Below are 14803 nucleotides of genomic sequence, written 5' to 3' on the forward strand. Positions count from 1 at the left end.
GCAGACACAAGATAACCCTATTCATTAAGTGCAAAGAGAGAGTCAGCCAGAGGAAGCAAGCGTCGAGGAACTGCGGATTAAAGAACCAAACCCAAGAAGAGACTTTACTAGGCATTCCCCACCTCAAGACCAACGGGGAATATCTATCATCAGCCTGAGAGGAAAGGGGCAGGGTATAGGGGACGTGGAACCCTGTGGAAGAACAGTGATCCTGGCAGACGGATATTCACAGAGAGTCATCCATTCTCCTGAATATAATTCTACCATCAGGGTGTGGCAGGCAAGTACGGAGGCAAGGTGAAGGTCAGTGGAATTCCAGCATGACAGTGGGGTGGAAGTGCACACTTGCTCATACCTGTGCAACCCTTTTAACATCTATATTATTTCAACAAAAAGTAGCATTTACCTCTATATTTCTAGTGTTTACACCAGCTACTGCTTTGCTCCTTTTGAAAATAATGTGACCTATGCTCTATGACACTTTTTTCTTCACTGCATGAACCTAGAGATAATTATTTGAGTAAGTATATTAGTGATAGAATTTATCATGAAAATAATACTTTATCATTTTAATTGCTATAATATACTAAAGTCATGAAAGATGCCAATAATTTGTTATTGGTCAAACTATATATATACACGAGTGTTTCAGAAATTAACATAATTTCAAAATAAAATCATTTTGTGTGCAATCAGTGGGAAACTACACAGCGGGAGGGAACACTGATGGCAGCACTGTTGAACGTACCCATTTATGCCTATCTAGAGATATTAAATTATGGCAAATAAAGTGATCCAGTATTATTTTCTTCTTGAAATGAACAATTATGCCTCAAATGATTATCTAGCATTATGAAATACAGAAAAAGCTTGATAAAGAATATAGGGCACATAACTGTGTATGTGTGTGTATGTACTGTTCTACACACACACACACACACACACACACACACACACACACACACACACTTATAAAATCAAATACTTTTTAGGTAATCATTGTACTTATATTTGATTAATGTGAATTCATTATACATTTTATCTACTGCAGAGTAGTGATGTCTTTTAAATTAATAGCAGTGGTATTCATAACTTTGTTTGCGGCTATCTGCTGGAATCAGATACTTTACTTCATCAGGCTAGTCTGTGAAAGGGACGCTCTCAGAGAATGACAAAAATCTAATAATACTCTTTAGAGGTGATGCAATGTGACTGATTGGTAAGGTCAAGAAAAATCTTATTTGCGATGCCCTTATTGTTACATGATTTGACATGACATTTTTACCTTGAAATTGGTTTTAGCAATTGAAGAATATGATGGTTTAGTTTTCAAGAAATATTGGATTGAGAATCTATAAGGAAAAACCTGTAATTCAATTTATTGCCTACTCAATTAAGATACTGCCTATCAGGCAGCACCTTTAACTTTTATTTAATTAGGCTTTAAAATACATTTACTTTAAAAGCTAAAGCTGTATCTTTTTCTGACTGCAATTCTCAGCTGAAAAATATATGGAAAAAAATGATGCCAAAAATGTGGAGTGTTTCACAAGAATAAGCAAATAATACACTCAGCAGGGAATAATAACCCTTCACACAATGCATGTGACTCACCACTTAAAGGTATGTATTCTTGCTTCATTCATAAAATATGACCCGTGAGGCAATTAATTCAAACCTGACCTACAGAACCTGATTCCCAATTTGATTTTTTCACCTGACACAATAACAGAAAAAATGTGGAGGAAGATCTTCAAGCTTTAAGGGGTCACCCAGCAGCTGACCCAGGTAAGATGGGGCAAATATGGTTTGTGTTACAGGATCTGAGGCAGTCAGAAGTGGTGGAGGGGATATTTTCACCTCGGATACAAAGTTTTAAATCTTGGCATTTTCCAATGAGTGAAAGATAGATGAAATGTAGGGCAAATTGGAAGTCTTCTAAACTATCTCTGCTGTGTATCTCAGAGGCTAGAGTGATTTCTCAGTGACCCGTTGAAGAAGGAAATGATAAGTAGGGATAAGAATGCAGTGGCTGGATTGGGGAAGTGCAGCCTCCCATTTCAGACTGTTCTTACTAGCTGAAAAGAAGATAAAGGTTACTTTACTGAGCCTGTGGATCCTGAAGATTTGTCACAGAATGCCAGTGCTACAGTTCAGGCCCATGCACTAGTCAATATTAATGATTCAGTGACCTTTGCCCTTCTTTCTGTTCTATTCATCTTTTGGATAAAATAGAGAAGAAACGTGGCCATTTGACATGGCACATATTTCCAGTCTGTCAGATATATGGACCATAACATAAACTAGGTTCTCTCTGGTTCCTCCTTTCACATGCATAGGCACACTCCAAACCACACATACATACAAGCTCAGGCATACCCCAAACCTGTAAGCAAGCCAGTGAGACTCCTCTGGACATGTCTTCAGTGAACATTTACAGGCATGCCAGACACCAAGGGCTCACGAGTGCAGAGAGATGACCAAAACAGATGCACTGCCTTACTTTTGATGTCTGCAGCATGCCCTGGTACTGAGACTTGCTGCTGCCACAGTGTAGAGAAGCCCTTAGACATTTTAAAGGTGGAACAGGATCTGGTCTTGTATCTTAAAGGCTGTGGAGGTGTGGGACTCTGCATAAAAAAGTATTTCCTAATTTTATATCCACAGACATCTTGGGACTTTCTTAAATTGAAAAGTTTAAGTGGAAATAGAAATCCAAATTAATGGATGCACTGGTCCATCTGTAGTAAAGGATTCCCATATGACCACTTGCTTGCTATTAGGAAATCAATGCAAACTACAGGCTTTCAAAGAGTAAATATTGACCTCAAATGCTTAGGGAATAGAAGATATACACTAGCAAGACCTAGAGCAGAGGCTACAGGGATTTTGTTTTGTGAACAAAAATTCAAAATTCCTTTGGAGATGCCAAAGGTTAGATTGTATAAAGCTATTGCAAGGGCGGAGTAGGAAGAGAGAAGAGGCTGTGACTTGCCCCACCAAATGGCCATAAGACAGCGAAAGGGCATATTTATATTTTGCAGAAAATCCCACCATTTGAGAATGGATTTTGTTCCTTACTGGAATGGAATGAGAAACATCCCTTTGAACAGAAATTTCCAAAAGCTTTGATCTGGAAACATTAAAACACTGTAAATCAATAATGTTGAATCATATTTTTAATAATGCTGAAAAGTTAATTTCAAGAAGATAAAATGTATATTATAGAATATTAAATATATATACAAGCACACTATCAAAATTAATATTTTAATATGGTTTAATCTGAAATGAAATGAATCATAATGAAAAAGTTGAAACTAGACATTTAATCATAATGGAATGTTTCAATATTATTGAACTGAAGCAAGAAAGTCAAAGTAATTTATTTAAACATGTAGAAAAAAATGTTGAAGTTGACGCACTCCCATGAAACTACATTCTCTAATGGAAAACTGTTCCAAGTCACATTTTGTGACCAGGTCTAATACTAACCTCTTCAAAGGACTGAGAAGAACAGCCCTTTAAGAAGCATGCTTTAAGAGACACATAGACAAATTGGAGCAAATCCAGAGGAGAGTAAAAAGAATAAGAGGTTTGGAAAACATGACCTATGTGGAAAGGTTGAAGGAACTGGTTTTGTTTAGTCTAGAAAAAAGAAGAGAAGGACATGGTAACAGCCTTTCAGCATGCGAGAGGTAACAACAAAGATGGTGATCAATTGTTCTTCGTGATCCCTGAGGGAAGGAGAAGAATAAATTGGCTTCATTTGCTGAAAGAAAATTTAGATGCAATACAAGGAAAAACTTTCTCCTATGAGGTAGAGTTAAGCAGCTGGAGAGGCATCTCTCTAGAGGAGGGAACTGGGGAGGTTGTGGGTTCTCATTTGCAAGAGTTTTTAAGGACAAGTTAGACAAATATGCCAGATATGGCCTAAGTACCCTTTCTCTGCTGCACAAGGTGATGGGGGTTAGATAATCTACTGAGGCCCCTTCAACTCTACCTGACCATTTTAAACCTTTTCCCATCATGGTGTGGAGCTATTGAAGGAGTTATCTGGGGACAAAGGCTTGTGGGGAAGCAAATAGCAGCAACACATCATCTTGGTTGCCACAGAAACACAGGAAGTCGGGGTCTCCAGAGGCAGTGCAGAGGAATAGGACCACTGCCTGGATACTTTTAGGCTCCAGTTTATCCTTTAAAGAGACCCACCTTTTATAGCAGACAAACCTATTTATGGGCAGACCTGATCCTACATGTCCTTGTACCACATACACTTTTGATGCCAGAAATAAATTACGCTGAACAGTATCAAAGATAATTTTGATTATCCTTGCCCCCATTATTTTTTAGAGGCAGGTCAAGGCAAGAGAGGTAATTCTTCACAGACAGAAGAGGAGGGGAGTAAGCTACTGTTTAAAACAGACAGATTGTTCCCTAGTATTCGAAGAATCTTGTGAAGGAGAGGACTCTATGGCCATGTGTACACAAAATGAGGGGCATGTGTGCACAACACTTTAAAGCAGGTTAAATGCTTTTACACTATTTTAATGGAGTTTGTGTTTGCACACATTGGCAGTGTATTGTGCATTCCAGCTGATGTTGCAAATTCAGCAGTGTAATGCACCTTAAATGACTCGGGGCACAGCAAACTAAAACTCTTCTGGGGAGTTTTTGTTTGCTGCCCTACAGCCATGGAGTGAAGCACTGGGCTTCATGCAGCTCCACGGCTCTGCAGGAAGCCCGTGCAGGCAGCCTGGCAGCAGCCCAGGAAAGCAGGCTCTGCCCAAGAAAAGTGGTGAGCCTGATCTTTTTTTTCCCCCGCCCTTGGAGCCTGCCTGCCTGCATGGGCTGTGCGGGGGCCCAGTGCTTCCCCCTGTGGCTGTAGTGCCCCCTGGGGACCACCTGAGCTGAGTGTCTGTGGGTGGGTGCTGCTGGGGAGGGTGAGGGTGCTGTGGCTGCCATGGAGGGAAGCACCAGCCCCCCCTGCAGCCCAGGGACCACTCTCACCCTCATCTTGCCAGCATCTCACCCTCCCCTCCCCACTGCCAGAGAGGCAGATAAGTTTGGGTGTGTGCATGACAAGGGGGTTTAAAGGGCCCTAAATTCAAGTGGTGTTTTTAAAAACCCACTGCTTCAATTTAGGGCCCCTGCTTCATCTGCACACACCCTACAGTTCTATCTGATCATTCAGGTGTTACTAAATGCAATGAGCAGAAGTCCCCCTGAGATCTGTATGGAGCCTGAGAGAGCTGCCAAATTCAGGTATCTTATTTATCTATCTTATTTTGAAAAATAGAATTTTACTCAATGTTTTCTTTATACTTTTAAGAAAATCTGAACCAGGTAAAAATCTGAATTCCTAACACACCCCAGATTCTTTCTGAAATCAGTGAGAATTTTAATAAGCAAGGGATTCAAGATAAGCCCTGAAGTGATTTTACATGTGCTCACAAGTAAAAAGAAAGAATGTGAACAAGCAAGAATGTGAACAATCTTACTTCATTTTGAAAGGAAGAAACCCCAAGCACCCAGTCTCAACACATAACACAGCAGTTGATTTCAGCAATGAGCTCCTACTTTACAGGTTCAATTTTTTCCCTATAAGTACTCACACCTGGAGTTCTACATTCATACTGAATGATGAGCGCAGCTGGAAGCACTGCCTTAATGTTACCAGTCGTACCCCAAATTCACTGTAGTGCGTTTGTTTGCAGGTCAAAACTGTACGCACAAAATTAAGAGTCCCAGGTTAGGGCTGGCTAAAATAAACAGTACAAAATACCATGATATTTTTTAGCATTAGTTCAAAAACAATGAACACTATGAACCTGAGTCTATATGCCTGGATATTACTTGTTAATAACTGAACTACTTAAAAAAATTTTTTTTGTACTGTAGCTGACTTTTTTAAACTTGTACTGTTTTATACATTTTAATTTTCACAATGTTTTATTTTAAAATTATACAAATTTGTGGTGTTATTTTTATTCATACTTATAATGAAATCTTTTTTTATTAAATAGTGCTCTGCAATTTAAATTACATAGTATCAACATTCAAGTATACAGTCCTTGACAATGAAGTCAAGTGGAGGCTTACAGTTGACTTCGACAGTAGCACAAACTGGCCTTAAAATTTCTTAAATAAAATGACTCCGCCAATATTATTTCTCCTTGCAACAATCCCTTATACCAACCTTTACATGTTATCTTCATTGTTATGGCTAAATTATTATTTGTTTTTAATTTTCAAAGTATCACTGATCTTTGCTGCATGCAGGGGAACCATCATAATGACATTTTCATCCTGTCTTATCTGGTTCTTAGCGAAGTCAACAGAAAAACTTCTAGTCAGGGCCTCAAGGTACAAGTTGCAAACAAGCACTTTTGACCAAAGAGAACAGAGATATTCAGAATATATTGAGATTAAATTTTACCATCCCAGAGACTGACTTACCACAGTGAAGTTCTTCCCTAGCTTAGGTACAGTGATTACCATCTGAGGAAAACACACAGAATTCAGGTTGATTCCATAAGCTGTGATTGTACTTCCACCGCTGGTGAGAATTAAAAATAATTATTTCAGTAACTGTATTTTCTATAAAGAGCCATATAATCAAATACATTTTAGATTAAACAACAGTCTAAAAGTAAAATAAAAACATGAAGGGTGAGTTTCAAATAAAAGTTGCGGTGTCTCTTAAAGTATTATTTTGAGAATTAAGTTCTCTTTGCCTTGGATGTAAAAATTAAAGAGACAGAAAGAAACATACAATAAATACATTTTTTTGAGAGAGCAGAAAATAAAAGGAGATGTGCAACTGAAGGAGGATACAAAGGAATCCCAAGTATTTCTAACCCATTTAAATCACTGCTTTCAAAGGTATCAAAAAATATTTCCTTTTCATTTTTTACTTCTTTGCAAGGACAGATAGTTTGTGTTAGAGGTAATACAATTATATAATTTTAAAACATATCTATATAATGCTATTTCTCTCTCTATATACATATAGATATATACAAATCTCTCTCTCTATAGATATATGTATATATATATAGATATATGTATGTGTATACACATAATCACACATGCATACATATCAATATGTACCATAAGTTGTAGCTCTTTTCTTTCATCCAGAATAACCCTAAAAATTATACCTGACTATTATGCAAAGTTGACGTTTATAAATGGGACTCCAAAGAATCTTGACTTCTGTGCTCAAAATATTTTTGTGCATGAAATAAAATATAAGACAGTATTTTTATGGCATTTTACCCTCGTAGCCTTCCCTTTGGTTACTTAATATCTTGTAGGATTTTGTAAGCAACTACTGTTCAAGTTCTACATCTGTAGTAATTGCCTTATACCTAAAGCTGCTTTTCTTACATCAAATCTGAAAATGTGGGATCATCTTAAATTTAGGGACAACTTATAATCAGAGCAATATGGTACATATGCTGTGCTCTTTAAAATTAATCTGCTGTTCTATTGAATTTGCATGTTAAGATGACATGTACATTAATCACTGGAATGTCTAAATATAGCATGCAAGGTGCATTTTGCAATTACAATAGATGCATCTCAGCTGGACATTACAGGTACACTCAACAACAGTGAGGAGTCAAATAACATTAAAAATTGACAAAAAATTCTCCCATTCACCTTTGAAAGGAAATGATCTGCCCTCTGCAACTGGACCATAATAGAAGCAATTGGCATGGCAGATAGAGATAAAAATGCAATTTCTTTTGATAGATTACTGTACAACAGTGTCATTCTTCTCTCCCATTTCTATGAGAAACTTTTACTTACCTAAGAAAAGATTTGGTTGGATAGATTTTTAAAACAATGGGGTCTTCTCTGTATGTAAAATGATCTTTAGTTTTTCGAATAGCTAAGTCAATTTCCATTTTAACAGGATATTCTGATGGAATTTTTTGTGCAGGAGTATAACATTCTACAATGCTATCAGATACCCTGAAATGAAAGTACAGAAAAAAGTCAGGGAACTTGTAATGTGACATGAGCACACTGCAGGGTAGGGGCCTGGACAACTAAATATTAGAGGATGAAGGAATGTCATTTATGTTAAATATTCTTTACGTTGCAGTTATCCTTGTCTTTCCAGCCTATCCCTGGTGAGAAGAGACTGAAATATCAGTCTTGCAGACTGGCTATATCAGTGGTTCTCAAATTGTGGCTGGAGGGCTACAAGTGACCCAGTCATCACACTGCTGTGGTCCATATGACATTCTGTTAAATGGATACACAGGAAGTAAGTTGTGTGGGTGGGGCCCACATAACACATTGAGAGCTGAAAGTATGGCCCACTGTGGCAAATAAGTGAGAACCACTGGGCTACATGAAGCACAGCTGGAATTTTGTTTTCAGAAAATATCAGCAGGGAGGTGAAACTGATTCTTGCAGGTAACAAATTTAGAATCAGTGTACACCTCACCCATCTTCCATCCCCCATCTAATAAATAAATAAATATAATTTAGTAGAACAACTGCAAGTAAAGAATTGGGGAAAAGGGCCATACTACTACACTCCATAGCAGAGGCATAACAAGTTGCCTGGGTGTCTGGGGCAGTTGCAATACACAGAGTCACCAGTGACTTCTGTCTGCAGCTGCATGTAGTTGCAGAGGCAGCTGCTATTTCCTGCCCTTCCTTGTACCCCAAAATTGGTGCCTGGGGCTGCTGCATCAGTTGCTCTGTCATCTTTACACTACTGCCTCTTCTTTAGGAAGGCAGGAGACCTAGGTTTATGTTGTTTTTCAAAGGAGGCAGAGCGAGAATTTGCAAAAAAATTTCCCACTTCCCAGCTGAGTGCCCTTAACAACAAGCTATTGGGCAAAATGATTTACAAATACCAGCCAGCTCCAAAAGGTCTGTCTTTTCCCTAAACTAGTACATGTGCTTGGAGCTTGTCTACTGAATTAGGCTCCATGGTAAACATAGGCGAGGAACGCCTGGGGTAAGAAGGTGCCATAGTTTAGGTGTGACGCCAGACTGTACACTGTGGTTATGTACATGTTCCCTGGCAGAAATGTAGACACCTAGGAACTTAAGTTCTCTCTGGTGTTAGATGGCTCCTGAACTGGGCTTTTGAGTATCACAGTGGTGCCTAAAATTTGGAATTAGGCACCTCAGTTTTGCAGCTATAGAGATCTTAAATGACTTGTCTAAGAGAAGACAAGAAATCAGGGCTCCCAGTGGCAAAATTCACATCCAAATTCTGAGTTCTGTACTTTAACTAGCTGTATTTATTCCTTCATGCTCTCCACAAGTGTGAAATGTTGCCAGTAGGACTCTGTGGAACCATGAAGAGACTCAAAATGTAGACCAATTGCAGGACATTGGGACACTTGCCTAATCCCCTTCTAAGGCACCTAAGCAGGACTTACATAGAATTTTGGTATCTGCATTATAAAAAAACACTACAAACTGAGTTCACTCAGTGGTTACAAAACCACTTAAGCACCTAGATTTAGTAAGTGCCTTGACATGGGTCTGTGTGCACTCAGAAGCAATTCAGGCCAGTCATTTCAGTACTTCTTTTCTGAATTAGCTCTGTTGCAATTCAGATCAGTTTGGGAAGGCCTCCCACTTTCCTGCTGAAGCTAGCCAATGGGCAACCAAGATTACAAGATTCCTGGGGCCAGAAGAGCAAGAAAAGAAACCACTTTGGCCAAGTGGTTAGGGCACTCTAGGAGAAGAAAATAGGACTGAATTCTGGCCCTATTGCTGCCATTATTTTTGTTTTTTAAACAAATGATTAGCAAAAATAAAAATATGTAAATACTGCTGGCAGCAAGGGCAAGAACACATACCAGTATTAGGGCTCCTTAACTTTCCATGCCACAAGCATTTAATCAAACTCAATTCTTTATAAAAAGCAAATACTGTCTTGTGAGTACACTACCTTTCTATGGTGCATTGTTTCCCACCAATAAGAATCCTCCTGTTTTTTCCAGTGGTTAGGTATTTCCCAGCTACAGTTAATAATGTTCCACCAGACTTGGGACCATAAGTAGGAGAGATATGTGTTATGACCGGGTTCTAAGGGGAAAAATAGGAATTTAGCTTGTTAAATTGTTTCAAGATCTTAAAAACACATTTAAAAAATCCTAACACATTTCACATTCTGAGGCAAAAAATACAGATAAAAAGAGCACAGAAATTGGCATATAGGATTGCACATATGGCCTGTCTACTCCAGTTACCTGCCTCCTGTCTTAATGAATAATGAGGTTAATTTTGGTGCTAAAATTTTAATCATAATGCTTACCACATAGGAAAATGTATTGAATAGTGATGTGCCATGTCCACTTGAAACACTGCTGGATATATTCAAACTTGTGCTATTTGCAGCAGCGACACTGCACTCCAGCCTTTAAAAATGAAAATCAAGATGGTATTAATTCTTTTCTGGCATGATTAAAGAAGGGTATCCATATATTAACTCAAAATAGTAAGTCTTCCCAAGTCACAAATGCTTTAGAAATAACTACTTGAATGACCTGTGATTCCTTATCATCATGCTAAACTTCATACCACTGTAAAGTTTGCATTTAGCCAGAAAAGGCAATGCTTGATATATGAAACATACACTGAAAACATTGAGTATGTGAGTGAAAAACAAATGTCTCTATTCATGTAAAATTTCTTTTGTTTTTAAAATTCTCCTTAGTGCTTAATTTTCTTAGACAACAGAATCATGGAAAGTCGCATATTACTGAGAAAATGAATGAACATATTACCCAGGAATTAATTATACATATTTATATGATCTCACAGGTAGTCTATTCTTTCTCCTTAAATTATTTTCTTGCCATAATAAACTGTAAGGAGACCAGCAATGTCATGATCATGCAGTCCCTGTCTTAGAGGAAAGAGGGTAATTTCTTGCCTAGCTTTCTAGCTCCTGTTGCTCTATGTGAATAGAGGAGAAATGTATCAAGTAAGACCCATGTGGACAGTGGCTCTCAGTTGAGAAAGAATGTTCATAGCATTTGTGAGGTCCTCAAAGTGCCAAATGGCATCACATCTATCTCGTTTCTACAGAGTTTAAGCCTTTCATCCTCATACCGTTGTTAGCATCTGAGGAACAGGAAAGGTACAGCTGTGAGTCTCCGGAAAGGTACAGCTGTGAGTCTCCAGCCTACTGATGACAACTGTGTTTGTATCCTCTTGTTATCTCCCAGAAGCTTTACAAATTTGAGAGAGAGCGATATGACAAAACTGAGCCTGAGGGATCCTGACCAAGGGAATGTATCATTTTCTGGGATTTTGCTAACTGGAACAAGCTGAACTATCCAAGAATCCTTTTACTCCTGCCAAGTAACACAAATGAGGACCAAAAGCTAATGGACAATCATAATAAAGACTACTGAAGGAAAGCTCAGCATTTACTAGGACACTGAACCTCCAGCATGTTCCCAAATAGATTACACTACATGAGAAGCTGATATTGTTACTGTATTACTTTTCTGTCTGAAACCTGAGAATTAAAGAATGCCAGATGCTTCACTTAACAAGTAGAGATTACAGGAGAGGTTTACAGGTTGTAGGATTACAAGACATTTTAGGTGCTCTTACTTGTTTTTGTTGCTAGCTTTTTCTTCCAAAGTACAAAGCTTCCCTCCAATAAGAATTTCTGTATGTTTTAAGTTAAGCCTGTTATTTCTGCTGAATCCAAAGTCCCATCCACATAATGTTAGCCTTGTCCCGCCTTCTAATGGAGCACTGCTTGGAAATATCTATAAGAAAATAAATATATACATAAATACATACACACACACACACATGCATATATATTTGGAATAACAGAGACTTGGTGGGATGGTTCCCATGACTGGAGCACTGTCATGGATGGGTACAAACTGTTCAGGAAGGACAGGCTTTGGAGAAGAGGAGGAGGACTTGCACTTTGCGTAAAAGAGCCATACGATTGCTCAGAGCTCCAGTATGAAACTGGTGATAGGTCTGTTGAAAGTTTCTGGTTAGGGTCAGAGGGGAGAGCAACAGGGGTGATATCATGGTGGGTGTTTGCTATAGACCAACAGACCAGGAGGAAGTGGTAGATAAGTCTTTCTTCAAACAGCTAGCATAAATTTCCCAATCACATGCCCTGGTTCTCATGGGGGACTTCCACTACTCTGATGTCTGCTGGGAGCATGGGTGACTGGTGCCTCCCAAATCTGGGGGGCACCAGCGGGGTATGACCAGGGGCTGGGGGGGATCCCCCAGCAGCTGGTTGCCGGGCGCACCAGTGTCATGACTGTTGCAGAAGTGCCACTTCTGCTGCTGACATCCTGCCAACACAGCCAATTTCAGGCAGGGCATGAGTGCTTTCCGTGCTTCCCTACCAGCTGGAGTGCTCACTCTCAAGGGGGGCACATGCCCCCCCCATGCCCCTCTACATGTTGCCTATGGCTGGGAGGGCAATACAGCAGTGCACAGGCAATCCAGGAAGTTTTTGGAGAGTGTTGGGGACAACTTCCTGGTACAAGTGCCTAAGTGGCCAGCTAGGAGCCATGCTCTTCTGAACCTGCTGCTCACAAACAGGGAAGAATAGGTGGGGAATGTAGTAGTGGATGGGCATCAGTGACCACAAGATGATATAGTTCAGGATCCTGAGGAAAGGAAGGATGGAGAGCAGCACAGTAAGGACCCTGGACTACAGAAAAGCAGACTTTGACTCACTTAGGGAACTCATGGGCAGGATCCCCTGGGAAGCCAGTCTGAGGGGAAGAGGAGTCCAGGAAAGCTGGTTGTATTTTAAAGAGGCCTGATTAAGAGTGCCGGAACATACCATCCTGATGCGCAGGAAGACCAGCAAGTATGACAGACGACCACCTTGACTTAGCATGGAATTCTCCAGTAAACTAAATCACAAAAAGGAAGCTTATAAGAAGTGGAAACCTGGACAAATAACTAGGGACGAATATAAGAGCACTGAGATGGGATGAGCAGAGGTTAAGTCAGGAAGGCCAAAACGCAATTGGAATTGCAGCTGGCAAGGGATGTGAAGGGTAACAAGAAGGGTTTCTACAAGTACCTTGGTAGCAAGAGGAGGATCAGGGAAAGTGTAGGTCCCTTATGAATAGGGGAGGCAACCTTGTGACAGAGGATGCAGAAAAGGCTAAACTGCTTAATGCATTTTTTGCCTCAGTCTTCACAGGTAAGGTCAGATCCCATACTACTGCATTAGGCAGCACAGTCTGGGGAGGAAGTGAACAGCAAGCAGTGGTGAAAGAACAGATTAGGGACTACAGGTTTCCCTTCCTTGATGCTGTACATGCATTCATGGAAAACGGTGCATAACTCAAATTTGCATAAAGGGAACCCACTTTACAATGTAATAAATAGGGATATGTTCCAAAATGTTGACTGTATTGACCCCTAGATCCATGACTACTACTTTTACAAGACAATTTTGGTACTTACCAACAGCAGACACACAAGCACAGGGTACTATTAGAATGGGGATGGCAACTACAGAAACACATGTCATGGACAACAAGCGAGGAGCACAGGTCCACACAGGAGACTATATTTTGGTGTGGGTCACTCCCACAGTGCATCACACAAAGCAGCTGACTGCAGGCTTCCACCACACCAATCACACAAAAGTGAATTTACCTTTCATATAACCAATTTTGGTATAAAAAGGGTCATCGCATAAGAGCAAATTTGCACAGAACCCACATACAGACAGGAAAACCTGTATTTAGAAAAGCTGGATATATACAGGTCCATGGGGCTGGATGGGATGCATAGAGGGTGCCGAGGGAGTTGGTTGATGTGATTGCAGAGCCACTGGCCATCACCTTTGAAAACTAATGGTGATCAGGAGAGGTCCTGGATGATTGGAAAAGGGCAAACATAGTGCCCATATTTAAGAAAGGGAAAAAGGGGATCTAGGGAAGTATAGACCAGTCAGCCTCACCTCAGTCCCTGGAAACATCATGAAGCAGATCCTCAAGGAATCTGTTTCTATGCACTTGGAGGAGAGAAAGGTGATTAGGAACAGTCAGCATGGATTCATGAAGGGCAAGTCATGCCTGACCAACCTGATTGTTTTCTATGATGAGATGACTGGCTCTGTGGATGTGGGGAGACCAGTGGATGAGGTATACTTTGATTTTAGCAAGGCTAAGGAAGCGTGGGTTGGATGAATGAACTATAAGGTAGATAGAAAACTGTCTGGAGCATCAGGCTCAGAGGGTAATAATCAATAGTTCGTTGTCTAGTTCACAGCTGGTATCAAGTGGAGAATCCCAGGGGTCAGTCCTGGGGCTGGTTTTGTTCAATATCTTCATCAACAACCTGGAAGATGTCTTAGAGTGCACCTTAGAGTGCAAGTCTGCAGATGACACCAAGCTGGGGGGAGTAGGAGATATGCTGGAGGGTAGGGCTAGGATTCAGAGTGGCCTCGACAAATCGGAGGATTGGGCCAAAAGCAATATCATTAGGTTCAACAACGACAAGTGCAAAGTCCTGCACTTAGGAAAAATCCCATGTACCAGTACAGGCTGGGGACTGACTGACTGGGCAGCAGCACTGCAGAAAACAACCTGGGGGTTACAGCGGACAATAAGCTGAATATGAGCCAGCAGCATGCCCTTGTTGCCAAGAAGGCTAACAGCATACTGGGCTGCATTGGTAGATGTGTTGCCAGTAAATCAAGGGACGTGATTCTTCCCCTCTAATTAGCACTGGTGAGGCCGCATCTAGAATACTGTGTTCAGTTTGTGCCCTCCACTACAGAAAGGATTTGGACAAATTG

The 14803-nt window shown here is 40.2% G+C and overlaps 1 protein-coding gene across 4 annotated transcripts in view; it reads right to left on the minus strand.

Moving 5' to 3' along the window:
- Positions 1 to 14803, minus strand: part of MET (MET proto-oncogene, receptor tyrosine kinase) — a 129290-nt gene that overhangs the window by 37663 nt on the left and 76824 nt on the right. For all 4 annotated transcript variants that reach the window (XM_090042234.1, XM_090042235.1, XM_090042233.1 and 1 more), the window contains exons 6-10: positions 11611 to 11771; positions 10301 to 10403; positions 9935 to 10071; positions 7819 to 7983; positions 6460 to 6559 (exon numbers count right to left, since the gene is read on the minus strand). In XM_090042234.1, the coding sequence (XP_089898360.1) occupies positions 6460 to 6559; positions 7819 to 7983; positions 9935 to 10071; positions 10301 to 10403; positions 11611 to 11771 (666 nt within the window). The remainder of the gene's footprint in view (positions 1 to 6459; positions 6560 to 7818; positions 7984 to 9934; positions 10072 to 10300; positions 10404 to 11610; positions 11772 to 14803) is intronic.

Source organism: Crocodylus siamensis, chromosome 4 (assembly GCF_052110815.1).
Source record: "Crocodylus siamensis isolate JL-2025a chromosome 4, ASM5211081v1, whole genome shotgun sequence".
In the NCBI taxonomy this organism is placed as follows: domain Eukaryota; kingdom Metazoa; phylum Chordata; order Crocodylia; family Crocodylidae; genus Crocodylus; species Crocodylus siamensis.